Source organism: Asparagus officinalis, chromosome 4 (genome assembly GCF_001876935.1).
Source record: "Asparagus officinalis chromosome 4, Aspof.V1, whole genome shotgun sequence".
NCBI lineage: Eukaryota > Viridiplantae > Streptophyta > Magnoliopsida > Asparagales > Asparagaceae > Asparagus > Asparagus officinalis.
In genome coordinates, this window is record NC_033797.1 from 48,465,191 (window position 1) to 48,478,545 (window position 13,355).

The following is a 13,355-nucleotide window of genomic DNA, read 5'->3' on the forward strand; positions in this document are numbered from 1 at the left end:
CCATTGATCAACCCTCCTTTTTCTTTTGTACTTAAATTGTATAACATTCATTACGGTGAGGACTCACATGAGTCCTTTGCCTATCTTGAACGTCCAACAAAAAAAATATACTAAGCCTTGTAGTTAGTTAATAATGAGATCCTATTATTATAAACAAACTAAGTAAAGATTAATAATTCTTAAGAATGTACTATGTTACCCTATCTTCCCTTGCAAACTTGTTAGTTGTTTATTCCTGACCCGAAGAGATTTTCAAAATTAATCATCTATTTCATAAAATATTTAAATAAAATTTATGGAAAATGTAACAACCCATGTTTATAGATTTTTACTCAAAATGAATCTGACTTATTTTATAGTAAGAAAATAAATAAAATTAACAATTTTAATATTTAACCATGTGCAATGCATGTTCACAAGAACTAGTATAATCAAAATATGTCACTTATTTTTTCCTTAAAAAGAGTAGACATTCCTTTTTCTCCTTTTTGTCATCCTAAATCTCCAACTTGTTATTAAATTCAATTTACGGCCACATATGTATACACATTAGAATTCTTGTATAAATTCCAAGCTTATCTCTTCCTCCCTTTTATCCTTTCCCATGTAAAGGTTGCACCTTCCTTGAAACTTCACAATCTCCTCAACGCGCAATTTTTTATGACAACATCAAACTCATTGATGACCTTCACCATCACTTGAAATTATATTTGATATTCCACCATCTTATTTATTTATATAGTGGAGCTCAAGAAGGGAGCAGAGCATTAACTAGCCCACATGTGAAGGCTGGAGATATCTAATCTTCCCAAATTAGTAGTGCCCACTTGCATTCATTAATTTCCTAAGTATTTGTTCTTGAGGTAAAATGAAACTCCTTTGTCTTTTAAACTTCTTCCTTATTTTCTTTTTCTTTTTCTTTTTCTTTGATTTAGTTGATATATTATGTATGTTTTTGTTTCAGAGTACTAGTATATTGGATTGAATTGAATCATGGCAACTTGTAATGGTATACAAGCTCGGGTTGGACGCGAGAAGCAGAGATATGAAGACAAATTTAGGCTAGTTGCAGGGTATTATGCTCAGTCTTCTGTCTTTAGTTTCCTCTTATCTTTTCTCCCCTCCTCCCCTCCTCCTTCTATGTGCAATGTTGAATGTTTTATGAAGAATAGGATGGAGATAGATTAAACATGAATTAGTTTACTTAGAAATTGTCTACTGTTTTGGTCTTTCAACTTCTTATGGTTTCCCATTAACTCTCCTAGATTAATTCTCACCTGCTTTACCTAATGATCTTACCAGGTGCATCCCTTATAGACTGAAAAATGATGTTAAGGAGAGATGCAATGGAGCACTTTATGATGAATTGGAAGTCCTCATGATTTCGACACCAAATCGGCAGGATCTTGTCTTCCCAAAGGTAACAAATACTTCATGTTAGTTTCGCATGTTTTCTCTAACAACTTTAGCACAAACATTGAATCTGATATGAATAATTTTGGTTATCAGGGTGGATGGGAGAATGACGAGGCCGTACATGAAGCAGCAATCCGCGAAGCTGTGGAGGAAGCCGGGGTGAGGGGGAATATCAATGTAAGCCTGCAAAACAACAACTTCTTTTGCTTGAATGTCTATACGTAAATAGCGAAATATGTTGGCTAAAGGAATATTTATGCAGAAAAAGGAGTTGGGGGTGTGGGAGTTCCGAAGCAAGAGTAAGCAAAATAGTTGCAGCCAGGAGGGAGGCTGCAGAGGTTATATGTTCGCACTGGAGGTCACCGAAGAACTTGAGTCTTGGCCGGAGAAGGATACGCACCATCGGCGATGGGTATGTCATCAGATTCTCTTGTCCAGAGTTAGAGAAGTAAAACTCTTCTTGTCGGTTGACATTGGAGAGGAATATTGATGCATTTATACTTATTGCAGTCTACCCGAAGAGAGTCCTGAGGGAAAAATAATAATAATACCATGTTTAAAATTTAATATCATATATCACGATAGACCAATAACTCGGAGTTTGGATAAGAAATAGTGAAACTGAAAAAGCGAATTATATCGGCTGATCTGGGACTTGATATGTAGAACAGAACATGCGCGAGAATAATATGGTTATAAGCGGTGAGCACTTAACAAGCCAGATAATAATCAGCTCCAATATATTTGGCTCGCTATTAAAACAGGAGATTAGAGAACAGAATTAAGTAACAATTTTAGAGCCCCAGTGTAGAGAGATGCTAACAGTCATGTTGTGAAAACTAGAAAATTGATAGCTATGTTCAAATTAAAATATTATATTTACCTCTACCAAAATCTTTGAAGATATGTGACTCGCTACAAAGAAAGACAACCTTAATTTTCTTGACCATTTCAATGAGAAAGTACATTAATTAGGATAAATAATTGAACACAAAACATCCGTTTTAAAAGCAAAGGTCTGAATCTGTGACTTGTTGATGGTAAAATCAGTAAACCGAAACTTATCCGCTTAAACAGGTTGGCGTCAGCGAAGCACGGGAGCTATGCAGGTATGACTGGATGCAAGAAGCTCTCGATGCCTTTCTTCAAAGACTTCGACCAGCAGTGAAGCAAACATTGGCAGTATTGCCTGCAATATCCGAGTCATTGCGGAGCGTTTGCGCTCCAAAGGCTTCTCGGATTGAGAGAACAGATAATGCCATAATTCTCCATGTTGACAATGGTTTACTGAAGTTGGTGGAGTATCTAAGAAAAGAACGGAAGCATGAAAGAGGAGATACTACTGCAATTGCTATGTCGACTGTTACACTTTTTTTTTAACTGCAGCGTTTTGGTTCAGGGACCTCTGGTTGAGCAATCCACTGATGGTTGAAAATATGAGTATGTGAAGATAGTTGAACTTTTGAAGTACTTTGCACCACTTATTTTTCAAAAAAAAAAAGGGTGGGTTTATATGCATCCTCGTCATATATTTGCTCTAATATTATGGAGCATTTCCTCTCTCTATTTCGAACAAGTTTTCTATTGCTTGGAGTGACCTTTTGGAGTAAAAGGTAGTCTCGATCATTTACGATCTTTTTATTGGACCGCGATATAACTATTCTTAATTATTCACCTTTGTAGTGAAGCATGGACGTTAAGTGTCGCTTATCAAGTTCGGATCAAAACATGAGCAAACTATCCGTAACTACCGACAGTAATGAATGTTTTGTTGCGCCCGGCGGAAGCGGACTCAAACCAAAATGAGTCGATAAGCAACGAACGAAAAACTCCACGAGCACAATCCACAATAAAACAGCCAAAATCAATCACAAACATAGAGATATACGTGGTTCGGCAAATTGCCTACGTCCACGGGGAGAAGATGAGGAGATTTCACTATATGGAGGAGAAATACAATGGGTTACAACTCTCAAACAATCACAATAACCCTAACTAACAAGATCTCACTCACCCTCACAGAATTTTCCTCTCAAAGTGCTCAAACAACTCTCTTTTCTCTAATAAAAAACCCCTAACTAAACGTGCCTTTATATATAATATATAGAGAACTCTAAACCAAAACAAATTGGGAAACAGATATATCCATTTTGTGCGCTATCAGTCGACTGATAGGAAGTCATCAGTCGACCAGTAAGTCTTCATCGGTCGACCGATATGGATTCATCGGTCGACTGTCCAGTGTGAATTTTCGGTTCTTGCAGTGTGCACGTATTGGTCGACTGATGACTTCTATCAGTCGACCGACCAGAGTTTTTCCTGTTCCATGTCTTTTTTTTCCAACAATTCTTTGCCTTTTTCAATAATTCTCCACCTCGGCGAAGTGTTCCCCAAAACTAAGCCGACACCAATAAAAGCACCAATACGTCGTCTCACAAATCCGGCTGCACCAATGTGGTTGCCTACGTACCCCCTCTCCCATGGGATCAAGTCGCTCGTAGTTCATCCAAATAGCCTCAACAGGTCTCAACAAGCACAAATCTGCAACAAGTTTCTACAGTGATCAAACTTATTGCTAAGGACCACCTTCGTGAGCATATTTGTTGGATTGCCTTTTGTGTGGACCTTCACAATCTTCACATCTCCATCTTAAAGAATATCCCGGACAAAGTGATAACAAACATCGATGTGTTTTATCCTCGCATTGAATACTTGATTCTTCACCAAATAGATAGCACTCATGCTATCACAATGAATGGTGACAGACCGCTGCGAAACACCAAGGTCCTTCAAAAGTCCTCGAAGACAAATTGCCTCCTTAATAGCCTCTGTAATTATCATATACTCTACCTCTGTCGTCGACAAAGCAACTATAGACTACAAGGTGCATCTCCAACACACCGGCACACGGGTCGAAATGAACACATACACCGTCGTCGACCGGCGCTTGTCCAAATCTCTAGTATAGTCAGAATCTACGTATCCAATGCATAACAGCCCACCACCAGTGTCCCGCTCAAACATAAAATCAACATTGAAAGTACCTCGAATATACCTCAAAATCCACCTCACAGCATCCTAATGACCAGGACACTGGTCGTGCATGTATCGTGAAACCATGCTAACTATGTGTGGTAGATCCGGTCTTGTACATACCATTGCATACATTAAACTTTTCACTGCGCTTGCATAAGGAGTCTTCAACATCAACTCTTTATCTTTAACTAACTTCAGTGAAAGATCAGCTGAAAGCTTTAAATGGGCTCACAAAGGTATACTGACTGGCTTCGTCTCCATACTAACATTGAATCATTGTAACACCTTTTTCAAATAAACCACCTGTGTTAAACAAATTCTTCCCTTATTGCTATTTCTGTCGATCTTCATCCCTAAAATGCGCTTTGCTTCACCCAAATCCTTCATTTTAAACTCGCTAGAAAGCTGTATCTTCAATTTATCTATGGCGGATTTAGAAATGAAAACAACCAATATGTCATCGATATAAAGCAACAAAAAAATTTACACACCTCCATAAAGCTTGTGATAGTACACGCAAGGATCAAACTGGCTCCTTATGTATGACTTGCTGAGCATAAACCTATCGAATCATCTATACCACTGTCTTGGAGATTGCTTCAACTTGTATAGCGACTTCTTCAATCTACACACCAATTTTTCCTTTCCTGCAGCTCGAAACCCCAAAGGTTGAATCATATAAATTTCTTCATCAAGATCACCATGAAGAAATACTGTTTTTACATCCAATTGGTCCAATTCTAATCCATAATGTGTCATAAAAGCTAGTAAGATCCGAATAGAAGAGTGCTTTACCACTAGAGAGAAGACCTCATTATAATCAATACATTCTTCCTATGAATAACCCTTTGCTACCAACCTAGCTTTAAATCTCACGGGAGTGCCTTGAATGCCCTCCTTTTTGGTATACACCAATTTACAATCGATCGCCTTCCATCCTTTTGGAAGCTTAACAAGCTCCCATGTGTCATTCTTGTAAAGAGACTCCATCTCTTACTACATAGAAACCTACCATATATTAGCCTCTGAACACTGTTCAACCTCTCTAAAAGTAGTAGGAACCATCTCATCCACACTCTTCACCGAAAGTACATAAGCAACCACTATATCTGTATATCATGCTGGCAACTGTATGTCTTTCCTGGGTCCATGAACTGCTATAGAATCATGAACCTGAGTCGTCGGTCCCTGATCCTGCTCTACTGTACTTGTATCCTCCAAATCATCAATGTGCATGCCTGGTGTCTGTTTCCGTCGAAAGTCACCTTAGTCATTGATTTCATTAAACTTTAAGCGTTACAAATGAATTCAAATAACAAAAGAACAAAAGATTACAACTTTTTTGAAAATAAACACAAGATCCGTTTATCAGATCTTGCTTGCGTGGGTTCTTTGCCGGTGCCGGGGTTAATCCGTGGACGACCGCGAATCAGATCCGGTTGATGGAAGATTGGACAGAGCTTCTACCTCACCAAGGGGGTATTTGCTTGAAGTCCTGAAATCGACAAAGCGAAATCAGGGCTCTTCTCGAGATTAAGACAAAGCCTAATCTCAAGGAGCGGACGTACGGGCTTCAGATCCTTCGAACGGCTTCTCCTTTGCTCCGAAGTTCGCCGGGATCTCGCTGTCCTTTGCTGAAATTTCGTGCTCCTTCACTCTTCAATCCAGCAGCACCTCGTCCTCTTGATAAAATTCCAGCTCCAGAAAATGGAGGCCTTTGGTTCATATTTATAGACCTCAAAATGCGGTTTTTTGGATAAGAACAAGGGATTTGGCCCTATCTTCAGTCAACAGCAGCCTAACAACGTTTAGGGATGATCTCAAGTCAGTTAAGAACCCCTGGAACCGATAAACCCTGCAAAAAACCAATTTAAAACTGTCAAAACGTGTTTTGGGACTTTAGACTACGCAGCAGAACTATCTGACCCGCGCTCGCGCGGGTCGGAATAATCCGACCCGCGCTTGCGCGGGTCGGAATCATCCGACCCGCGCTCGCGCGGGTCGGATTGATCCGTCGCGCGTTGACCGGCGCGCACGAGTTGGTTGACGTGCGCGCGTTGACCGACGCGCACGAAATGATTTGACGTGCGCGCGTTGACCGGCGCGCACGAGTTGGTTGACGTGCGCGCGTTGACCGGCGCACACGAGTTGGTTGACGTGCACGCGTTTGACCGGCGCGTACGAGTTGATTCGACGTACGCGCGTTGACCGACGCGCACGGGCTGATCGACGTGCGCGCGTTGACTGGCGCGCACGAGTTGGTTGACGTGCGCGCGTTGACCGGCGCACACGAGTTGGTTGACGTGCACGCGTTTGACCGGCGCGTACGAGTTGATTCGACGTACGCGCGTTGACCGACGCGCACGGGCTGATCGACGTGCGCGCGTTGACTGGCGCGCACGAGTTGATTGACGTGCACGCGTTTGACCGACGCGCACGAGTTGGTTTGACGAATCTTCTTGACTCGCCCATTCATTGCTTCGAGTTTCGTGTGGGCTCTCGTAGACAATTTTAGACGCCTACAGATACCCCCTCCAAAGTGTTTCAGCCTCATTCTTTTATAGAGGAGTCTGAAACGCTTTGGATATGATGGATCCCCACCTTCAGTCGGTGTTAAAGGAGCTACAGATGGTTTCGATTCTTGACTTCTCCATATTTTAGCGTATTCTGTATTTTGTCGAATAGCTAAGATTTTCTCGGTACTGCGTTTATCGTCTGACCGTTGTTGAAGCCTTGAACCGGAATTGGTGAGTGGATTTTTTTGTTGATATGTCATTGAGTTGACTTTTGGATCAATTGCAACGTGTTGACTGGCGTTGACCTAGGGCTACGCGTTGACCGGCGTTGACCTTAGGGTTTCGAATCGATCGGCGTTGACTTTCATCGCAACGCGTTGACCGGCGTTGACCTAGGGCTACGCGTTGACCGGCGTTGACCTTAGGGTTTCGCGTTAACCTGAGGAGAACCAGTTTATACTCGTGTACTCCTGGGAGTTTCGGGAATCAGTTTAACCTCGTGTACCCGCCGGAGGTTGCCAGGTTATCCTTAAGAATTATTATTTGTAATATTCTCTAGGAACTTCCTGTCAAAATGGGGAACAGTTTAGACTCATGTACCCGTTGGAGTTTCGGGTATCGAATATTCCGATAAAAGGCGAAAGTATCGCGAAATCACCCAAAATATAAAATTGGGTCCCGAATATTCCGAAATAGGTGAAAAATCACGAAATCACCCAAAATATAAAATTGGGTCTCGATGAAATTGAACTCTGAACGTTCTAAATCTGACTGGAAATGCCGCTCAATTATCCGGGAAATGAGGTCGAACTCTGAACATTCCAAAAAATGTCGTGAAATTGTCCGGGAGATGAGGTTAACCTTCGAAAATTTCAAAAACGGACGAAAACGGACGAAAATACAGCAAAACGGGCCTTGAACTGGGTCTGACCCGCGTTCACGCGGGTCAGATGAATCCGACCCGCGTGATCGTGGGTCGGATTAATCCGACCCGCGAGCACGCGGGTCGGACACAAACCTGACCCGCGGAACGCGGGTCGGAGAGGGCTAAAGAAAAAAAATCTGATTCCCTCTTTTGTTCTTCTTCCTTCTTCATCGGTCCCAGCTTTCCTTTCTCTCTAAAATTTCGGTTTCTTTTCTCCTTGAGTTCTAGCCATCCAAGAACTTCTCCAAGATCAGAACTCCCCAAACCCTTTAAATTCCACATTGATTCCTTCCCCTCTTCTTCCAACTTGGATCCGAGTAAAGGGAGATTAAAACCTAGGGTTTGTGATTCTTCCAACGTGAGTTCGAGCTTAAGCATCGGGTGGAGTTCCTGCCTTGGATTTCGATTTCAGGTACAAATTGAGCTTTATGTTCTTGATCTTGGTTACCCCTTTTCAATTTGACTCGGTTTTCACTCTATCCTTTTATTCCAACCGAAGTCAAGAGCTAGGTTTTCGACGGCTTGGTGCGATTCTCCTCGTCGAATTCGCCGACTTTGATTCAGGTAGGCGTCATCCTCAGCTTTGGCTAAGTTCCATCTTGTGTTCTCAACTGTAAAGGGGGTTTGAAACCCTAATTCCGAATTTAAGTTAGAATTAAGATTTCTGTTCTTGATTTTGGCCACCCCTCTTCGATTTGACTTGGTTTTCACTCTGATTTCTTGTCAGGATCTCAGCTCCCTCTTTGCCTCAGATTCGAGTTTTGCTTAGTGGTGGATTTTCTCAATTCAGATCACGCTATTCTCGAGTTCAGGTGAACCTCGAATGCTTCTGTTTCAATTTTGGTTGTGTCTGTGATCTTTAGCTTGGTAATTGAACTTTAGTTCTTGAACTTTGGGGGAAAACCTGAAATTGATGGCTGAAACTTTGGACTGTTCATGGCTAAAAAATTGTGGCAATACTGATTTCTCGAGTTGGTGCTCTTGGACTTGTGCCTTGTCGAGGTCGAATTTTGACTCTTGGTTAATTGTTGATGATTAGACCCAAACTTGTATGTGTATTTGAGTGGGGCCTAAACTTGTACATGGCCGAATTATTTGAATTCGAGCTTGTGTATGACTCGAGCTTTGTATATAACTGAATTCGTGCATAAATGAATCCTTGTATGTGATCGCACTCTTGTATGGTCCGAACTTGTACATGATTGAACTCTAGGGCTTGAATTCTTGTACATGATTATACTCTTGCATAGTTCGAACTTATACATGATTGAACTCGATGCGACTGAATCCAACCTTGTATGTGGTCGAAATAACTTGAGTCCCAACTTGTGTATGCCTTGAATCCAAATTTATACATGACTCAAGAACCTTATATGCCTTGAATTCGAACTTATACATGACTGAGTTCTTTGGTTGGTCTTTATGACCTTTAACTTGAGCCGAGGATGTCGTATAGGTTTAACTGGACCCTTAATTGGAAAATTCCATTTTGTAGAATTTCAATTAAAGATTCACAATTTCCCTTTCAATCTTTGATTCATGCATTCTGATTCTTGATTTGACTGAGCTGTTGGTCTTTATTGCAGACTAGCCATGTCGACGAGGAGATCGTGCCTCCCGAGGAGCCGCTCAGCCACTCAGTCACCTGAGAGGGAGCATTTGTCTTTCACTGGTAAGCCTTTGTAATTTTCTGCTCATGAATTCAAAATTCTTATATCATGCTGCATATCGCATACCCTCTCTGTCCTCCTTGGTGAGGCAGTTGGGAAGAATTGATACCCTCCTTTGTGGAGGTGGATGCTTCTATATTACATCCCCGTCCTGTCCTCCTTGGTGAGGCAGTTGGGAAGAGTTGATACCCTCCTTCGTGGGGGTGGATGCTTCTATATTATTACTCGCCCGCCCTGTCCTCCTTTGTGAGGCTGTAGTTGAGGAGAGTTGATAGCCCCTTCGTGGGGGTGGATGCTTATCGGATGTATGATCGCATTTGCTTGGTCGAAACGCGTCTCAAGGCTATATGGGGCGGATTTATTCTGGCCGTATTACGTTCCATACAGATAGGGTACAGTCACGCGTCAATGTACGTCTATCTTGTGAATTCATAATACCGCTTAAAATGTCTCGCCAACTACAAGACAGCCGACTCTATTGGTGAAAAGAGTTTCTACCCCCTGTGTCACCTAAAATATTTCTTCATACTTGCGTTGTGATAAACACGTATTTATTGTTTCAGTTGATATCCTGCAACGCCGTTTTCTCAATACGAGTCATAGATGGCCATAGTGAGTTAGCTATTATATGCGTGCATAATCGCATGTCATCCTGCGCACTCCTCAAATTTCGCCTTGACTCCCGAATGAATTTCTGCCAGTCAATACGGAGGAAGTCGTCGCATCACGCGGTCAATTAATTACTGACGCGCCCGTTTGCTGAGATAAGATCCCGATCATCCTTTAAGAAGGACCCATTACCTGTTTCGGCCGTTCTGTGACAGATCCCGATCGTCATAAGTTGTGGTATGAGCAGGTAGGCCTACACAGTGACGGCATAACTGCTTATATTCCCTCCATTCCCTCTGTCACCGTTCACTACAGAAAATTGCGCGGGCAGCGGTGACGCGACAGCATGCGTGACCTAACAGAGGACCATACCCAGATATCTCTGCGGGATACACCACTAGTTACTCACTCCGGGTTCTCGTGGCAGAAGCATATTACAGGGTTACACCCTCGGTGTGCATGGCGATTGGAGGACCCGCCTAAATGGGAGGTGGCCTATAATAGCTCGCACTGTGCAGAATCGTCTTGCTGATATAGGACCGTGAACTGCCTCGACAATATCGATGCTTTGGTTGGTCTCACTTTTCAGACAAAGCATTGGGGGGGTGGTCGGATGACATTTTATGTCCTCCACCGCTGTGGGGCGCTGAGTTAAACGTCTTAAGATTGTATGAAGCCATTCGAAGCCACTCAGTACGGGTTAATGTGAACGTTCCTTCACTTCCTGGCGGTTAATAGAACTGTATAATCCAGATTCTAACACTTTTGTGAACGGAACGGAGAGTTGGGATTACCTATTCACGAAAATGCACAAAGTCTCCGACTTCAGTTGGGGGGGATATGCCCAATATCAGGGATATTTTCCTCCAATCAGGAGCTCACAAAGTTGAAGACTCATAAAGCCTGTACCGATATGACACCTTATGCGGAACTCAGTGTCATTATCAAATTGCTTATAGTTGGTCGCTAATCCTGTGCGAGGACAGAAATCTCCTCAAGTAAGCTTAAAGCAATTCTCTTGCCTACTTGCTTAAGAACTATTGGAGAAAACTGAGTGAAGCTATTCGGTAAACTGGAACCTGGCCCGTTCGGATGATTGACATGTTAATTAAAGAACATGCGACGCCCGCTCCTATACATCGCAAGTGCCAAGATCGATTTTGTCAAGGAACAAGTTCAGGCTTTCTGTATTGCAGGCCGGAGAAAATCCATCCATCCTAAAGACCTTGTTGGCGGGTATATTGCACTTGGTTGAAAGAAATGTGTGGTGCCGTTATATCAGACTTCAGAGCCTTGCCGATTGAGGTATTTGTTTCCGCGTGCTTCAGCTTGCTTTATGGAGACGACCTATCTCTCTTGCAGCCATGATCGCGGTATCATCGGTGGGCTCGCCAACTGCCACCACTTCACTGCAGACTGAAGAATCCCATCCGCGAAGATCCTACTGCGAAGACGGATTCCCTTATACCTATTTGATGGGTGGGATGCGCTAGTTCTTCACGCCCCGATTTGATGTCGCTCTAAGAGTGCAGATTGTCTACTCCTTCTGCCGCTACAACTATATGAGGAGTGTAAATGGCCAACTCGGACACTATCTCAGATATCCAGGAAGAGTTTGCACCATGCACAAGGTTGGGTAATCAACCATGTCTTCCTCGATTTCCTGGTAGATATAGCGGGAGCTTGTGATGTAGAAGCATCGTTACTGACCGGACCTCTCTCGATGTCGGCGTTCAGATGGCTCATGAACATTAAGGCCAGGCCATCTCCTTTCCGAGAAGTGAGCGCTGCTATTTGAGCCCTATTTCCCGTTGCCGGGTTCGGGCTCCGGTCAATTCGGATATGACAATTATATGGTCCCCGGGCATCGAATCCCAAAGGTTCCCATTACTTGCGGCCGGGATATGGATTGGCGTTCGCGCCTGGCTGTGAATGACGGGTGTACGGTGCCAAGTCTCATCGCCCGAACACTGATCGTTCATTTAGAGCTCACATATCTATGCCTGCAAATGGATCATGGCGCTAACGACCCGTCCCCTGCGGTCGAGAGGATCTGAAGACAGATTGCATCGCGGCATCATGCGAGGATAGCTCGAGAAGATGTATTGACGAAGAGCGTGAAAAGAGCTCGGCTGTATCTCTTCTCAGCCTGACCGATATGACACCTTATGGGAACTCACGTGTCATTATCAAATTGCTTTAGCTGGCGCTAATCCTGTTGCGAGGAAGAAATCTCCTCAAGTAAGCTTAAAGCAATTCTCTTGCTACTTGTTTAAGAACTTGGAGAAAACTGGTGAAGCTATTCGTGAACTGGAACCGCTGGCCCGTTCGGAGATTGACATGTTAATTAAAAAATGCGACGCCCGCTCCTATACCATCGCAAGTGCCCAAGATCGATTTTGTGCAGGAACCAAGTTCAGGACTTTCTTATTGCAGGCGGAGAAATCCATCCATCCTAAGACCTTGTTGGCCGGGTATATTGCACTTTGGTTGAAGAAATGTGTGGTGCCGTATCAAACTTCAGATGCCTTGCCGATTGAGGTATTGTTTCCCGCTGTTCAGCTTGCTCATGGGAGAAGCCTATCTCTCTTGCCAGCCATGATCGCCGGTATTCATCGTGGGCTCCGCCAACTGACCACCACTTTCACTCAGACTGAAGAGATCCCATCCGCGAAGATCCCTATGCCGAAGACGGAATTCCCTTATACCTATTTGATGGGATGGCTAGTTCTTCATCGCCCCGATTTGATGTCGCCTCCTAAGAGTGCAGATCTGTCTACCCCTCTGCTACAACTATATGAGGAGTGCAAATGGCCGACTCGGACCTTCTCAGATATCAGGAAGAGTTTGCACATGCACAAGGGTTGGGTAATCAACCCATGTCTTCCTCGATTTCCTGGTAGATATAGCGGGATGCTTGCTGATGTAGAAGCACCCGGTACTGACCGGACCTCTCTCGATGTCGGCTGTTTCAGATGGCTCATGAACATAAGGCCAGGCCATCTCCTTTTCCGAGTAAAGGAGCGCTGCTATTTGGAGCCCTATTTGCCGTGCCGGTTCGCTCGTCAATTCGGATATGACCAATTATATGTCGGGAATCCGAATCCAAAGTTCCATACTTGCGGCGGACTAGTGGATGGCGTTCGCGCCTGGCTGTGGAATGCAACGGGTTGTACCGGTGCC

General features: G+C 43.5%; 1 protein-coding gene and 1 long non-coding RNA gene across 3 annotated transcripts; both read left to right on the forward strand.

Moving 5' to 3' along the window:
• LOC109835939 (nudix hydrolase 13, mitochondrial-like) lies at positions 619-2,932 on the forward strand. Of its 2 annotated transcripts, XM_020403904.1 has the most exons (6): positions 619-863; positions 965-1,073; positions 1,303-1,420; positions 1,510-1,593; positions 1,679-1,828; positions 2,494-2,932. In XM_020403904.1, exons 2-6 carry the CDS (start codon positions 994-996, stop codon positions 2,794-2,796), a joined length of 735 nt encoding a protein of 244 aa, XP_020259493.1. In that variant the 5' UTR covers positions 619-863; positions 965-993; the 3' UTR covers positions 2,797-2,932. The 2 variants fall into 2 exon arrangements, with proteins under 2 accessions (XP_020259493.1, XP_020259492.1); XM_020403903.1 differs by lacking the exon at positions 619-863 and having other exon boundaries at positions 898-1,073.
• On the forward strand, positions 8,055-8,846 carry LOC109835940. Its single transcript, XR_002245742.1, has 3 exons — positions 8,055-8,305; positions 8,393-8,457; positions 8,621-8,846. It is a non-coding gene; the product is annotated as an uncharacterized LOC109835940 (long non-coding RNA).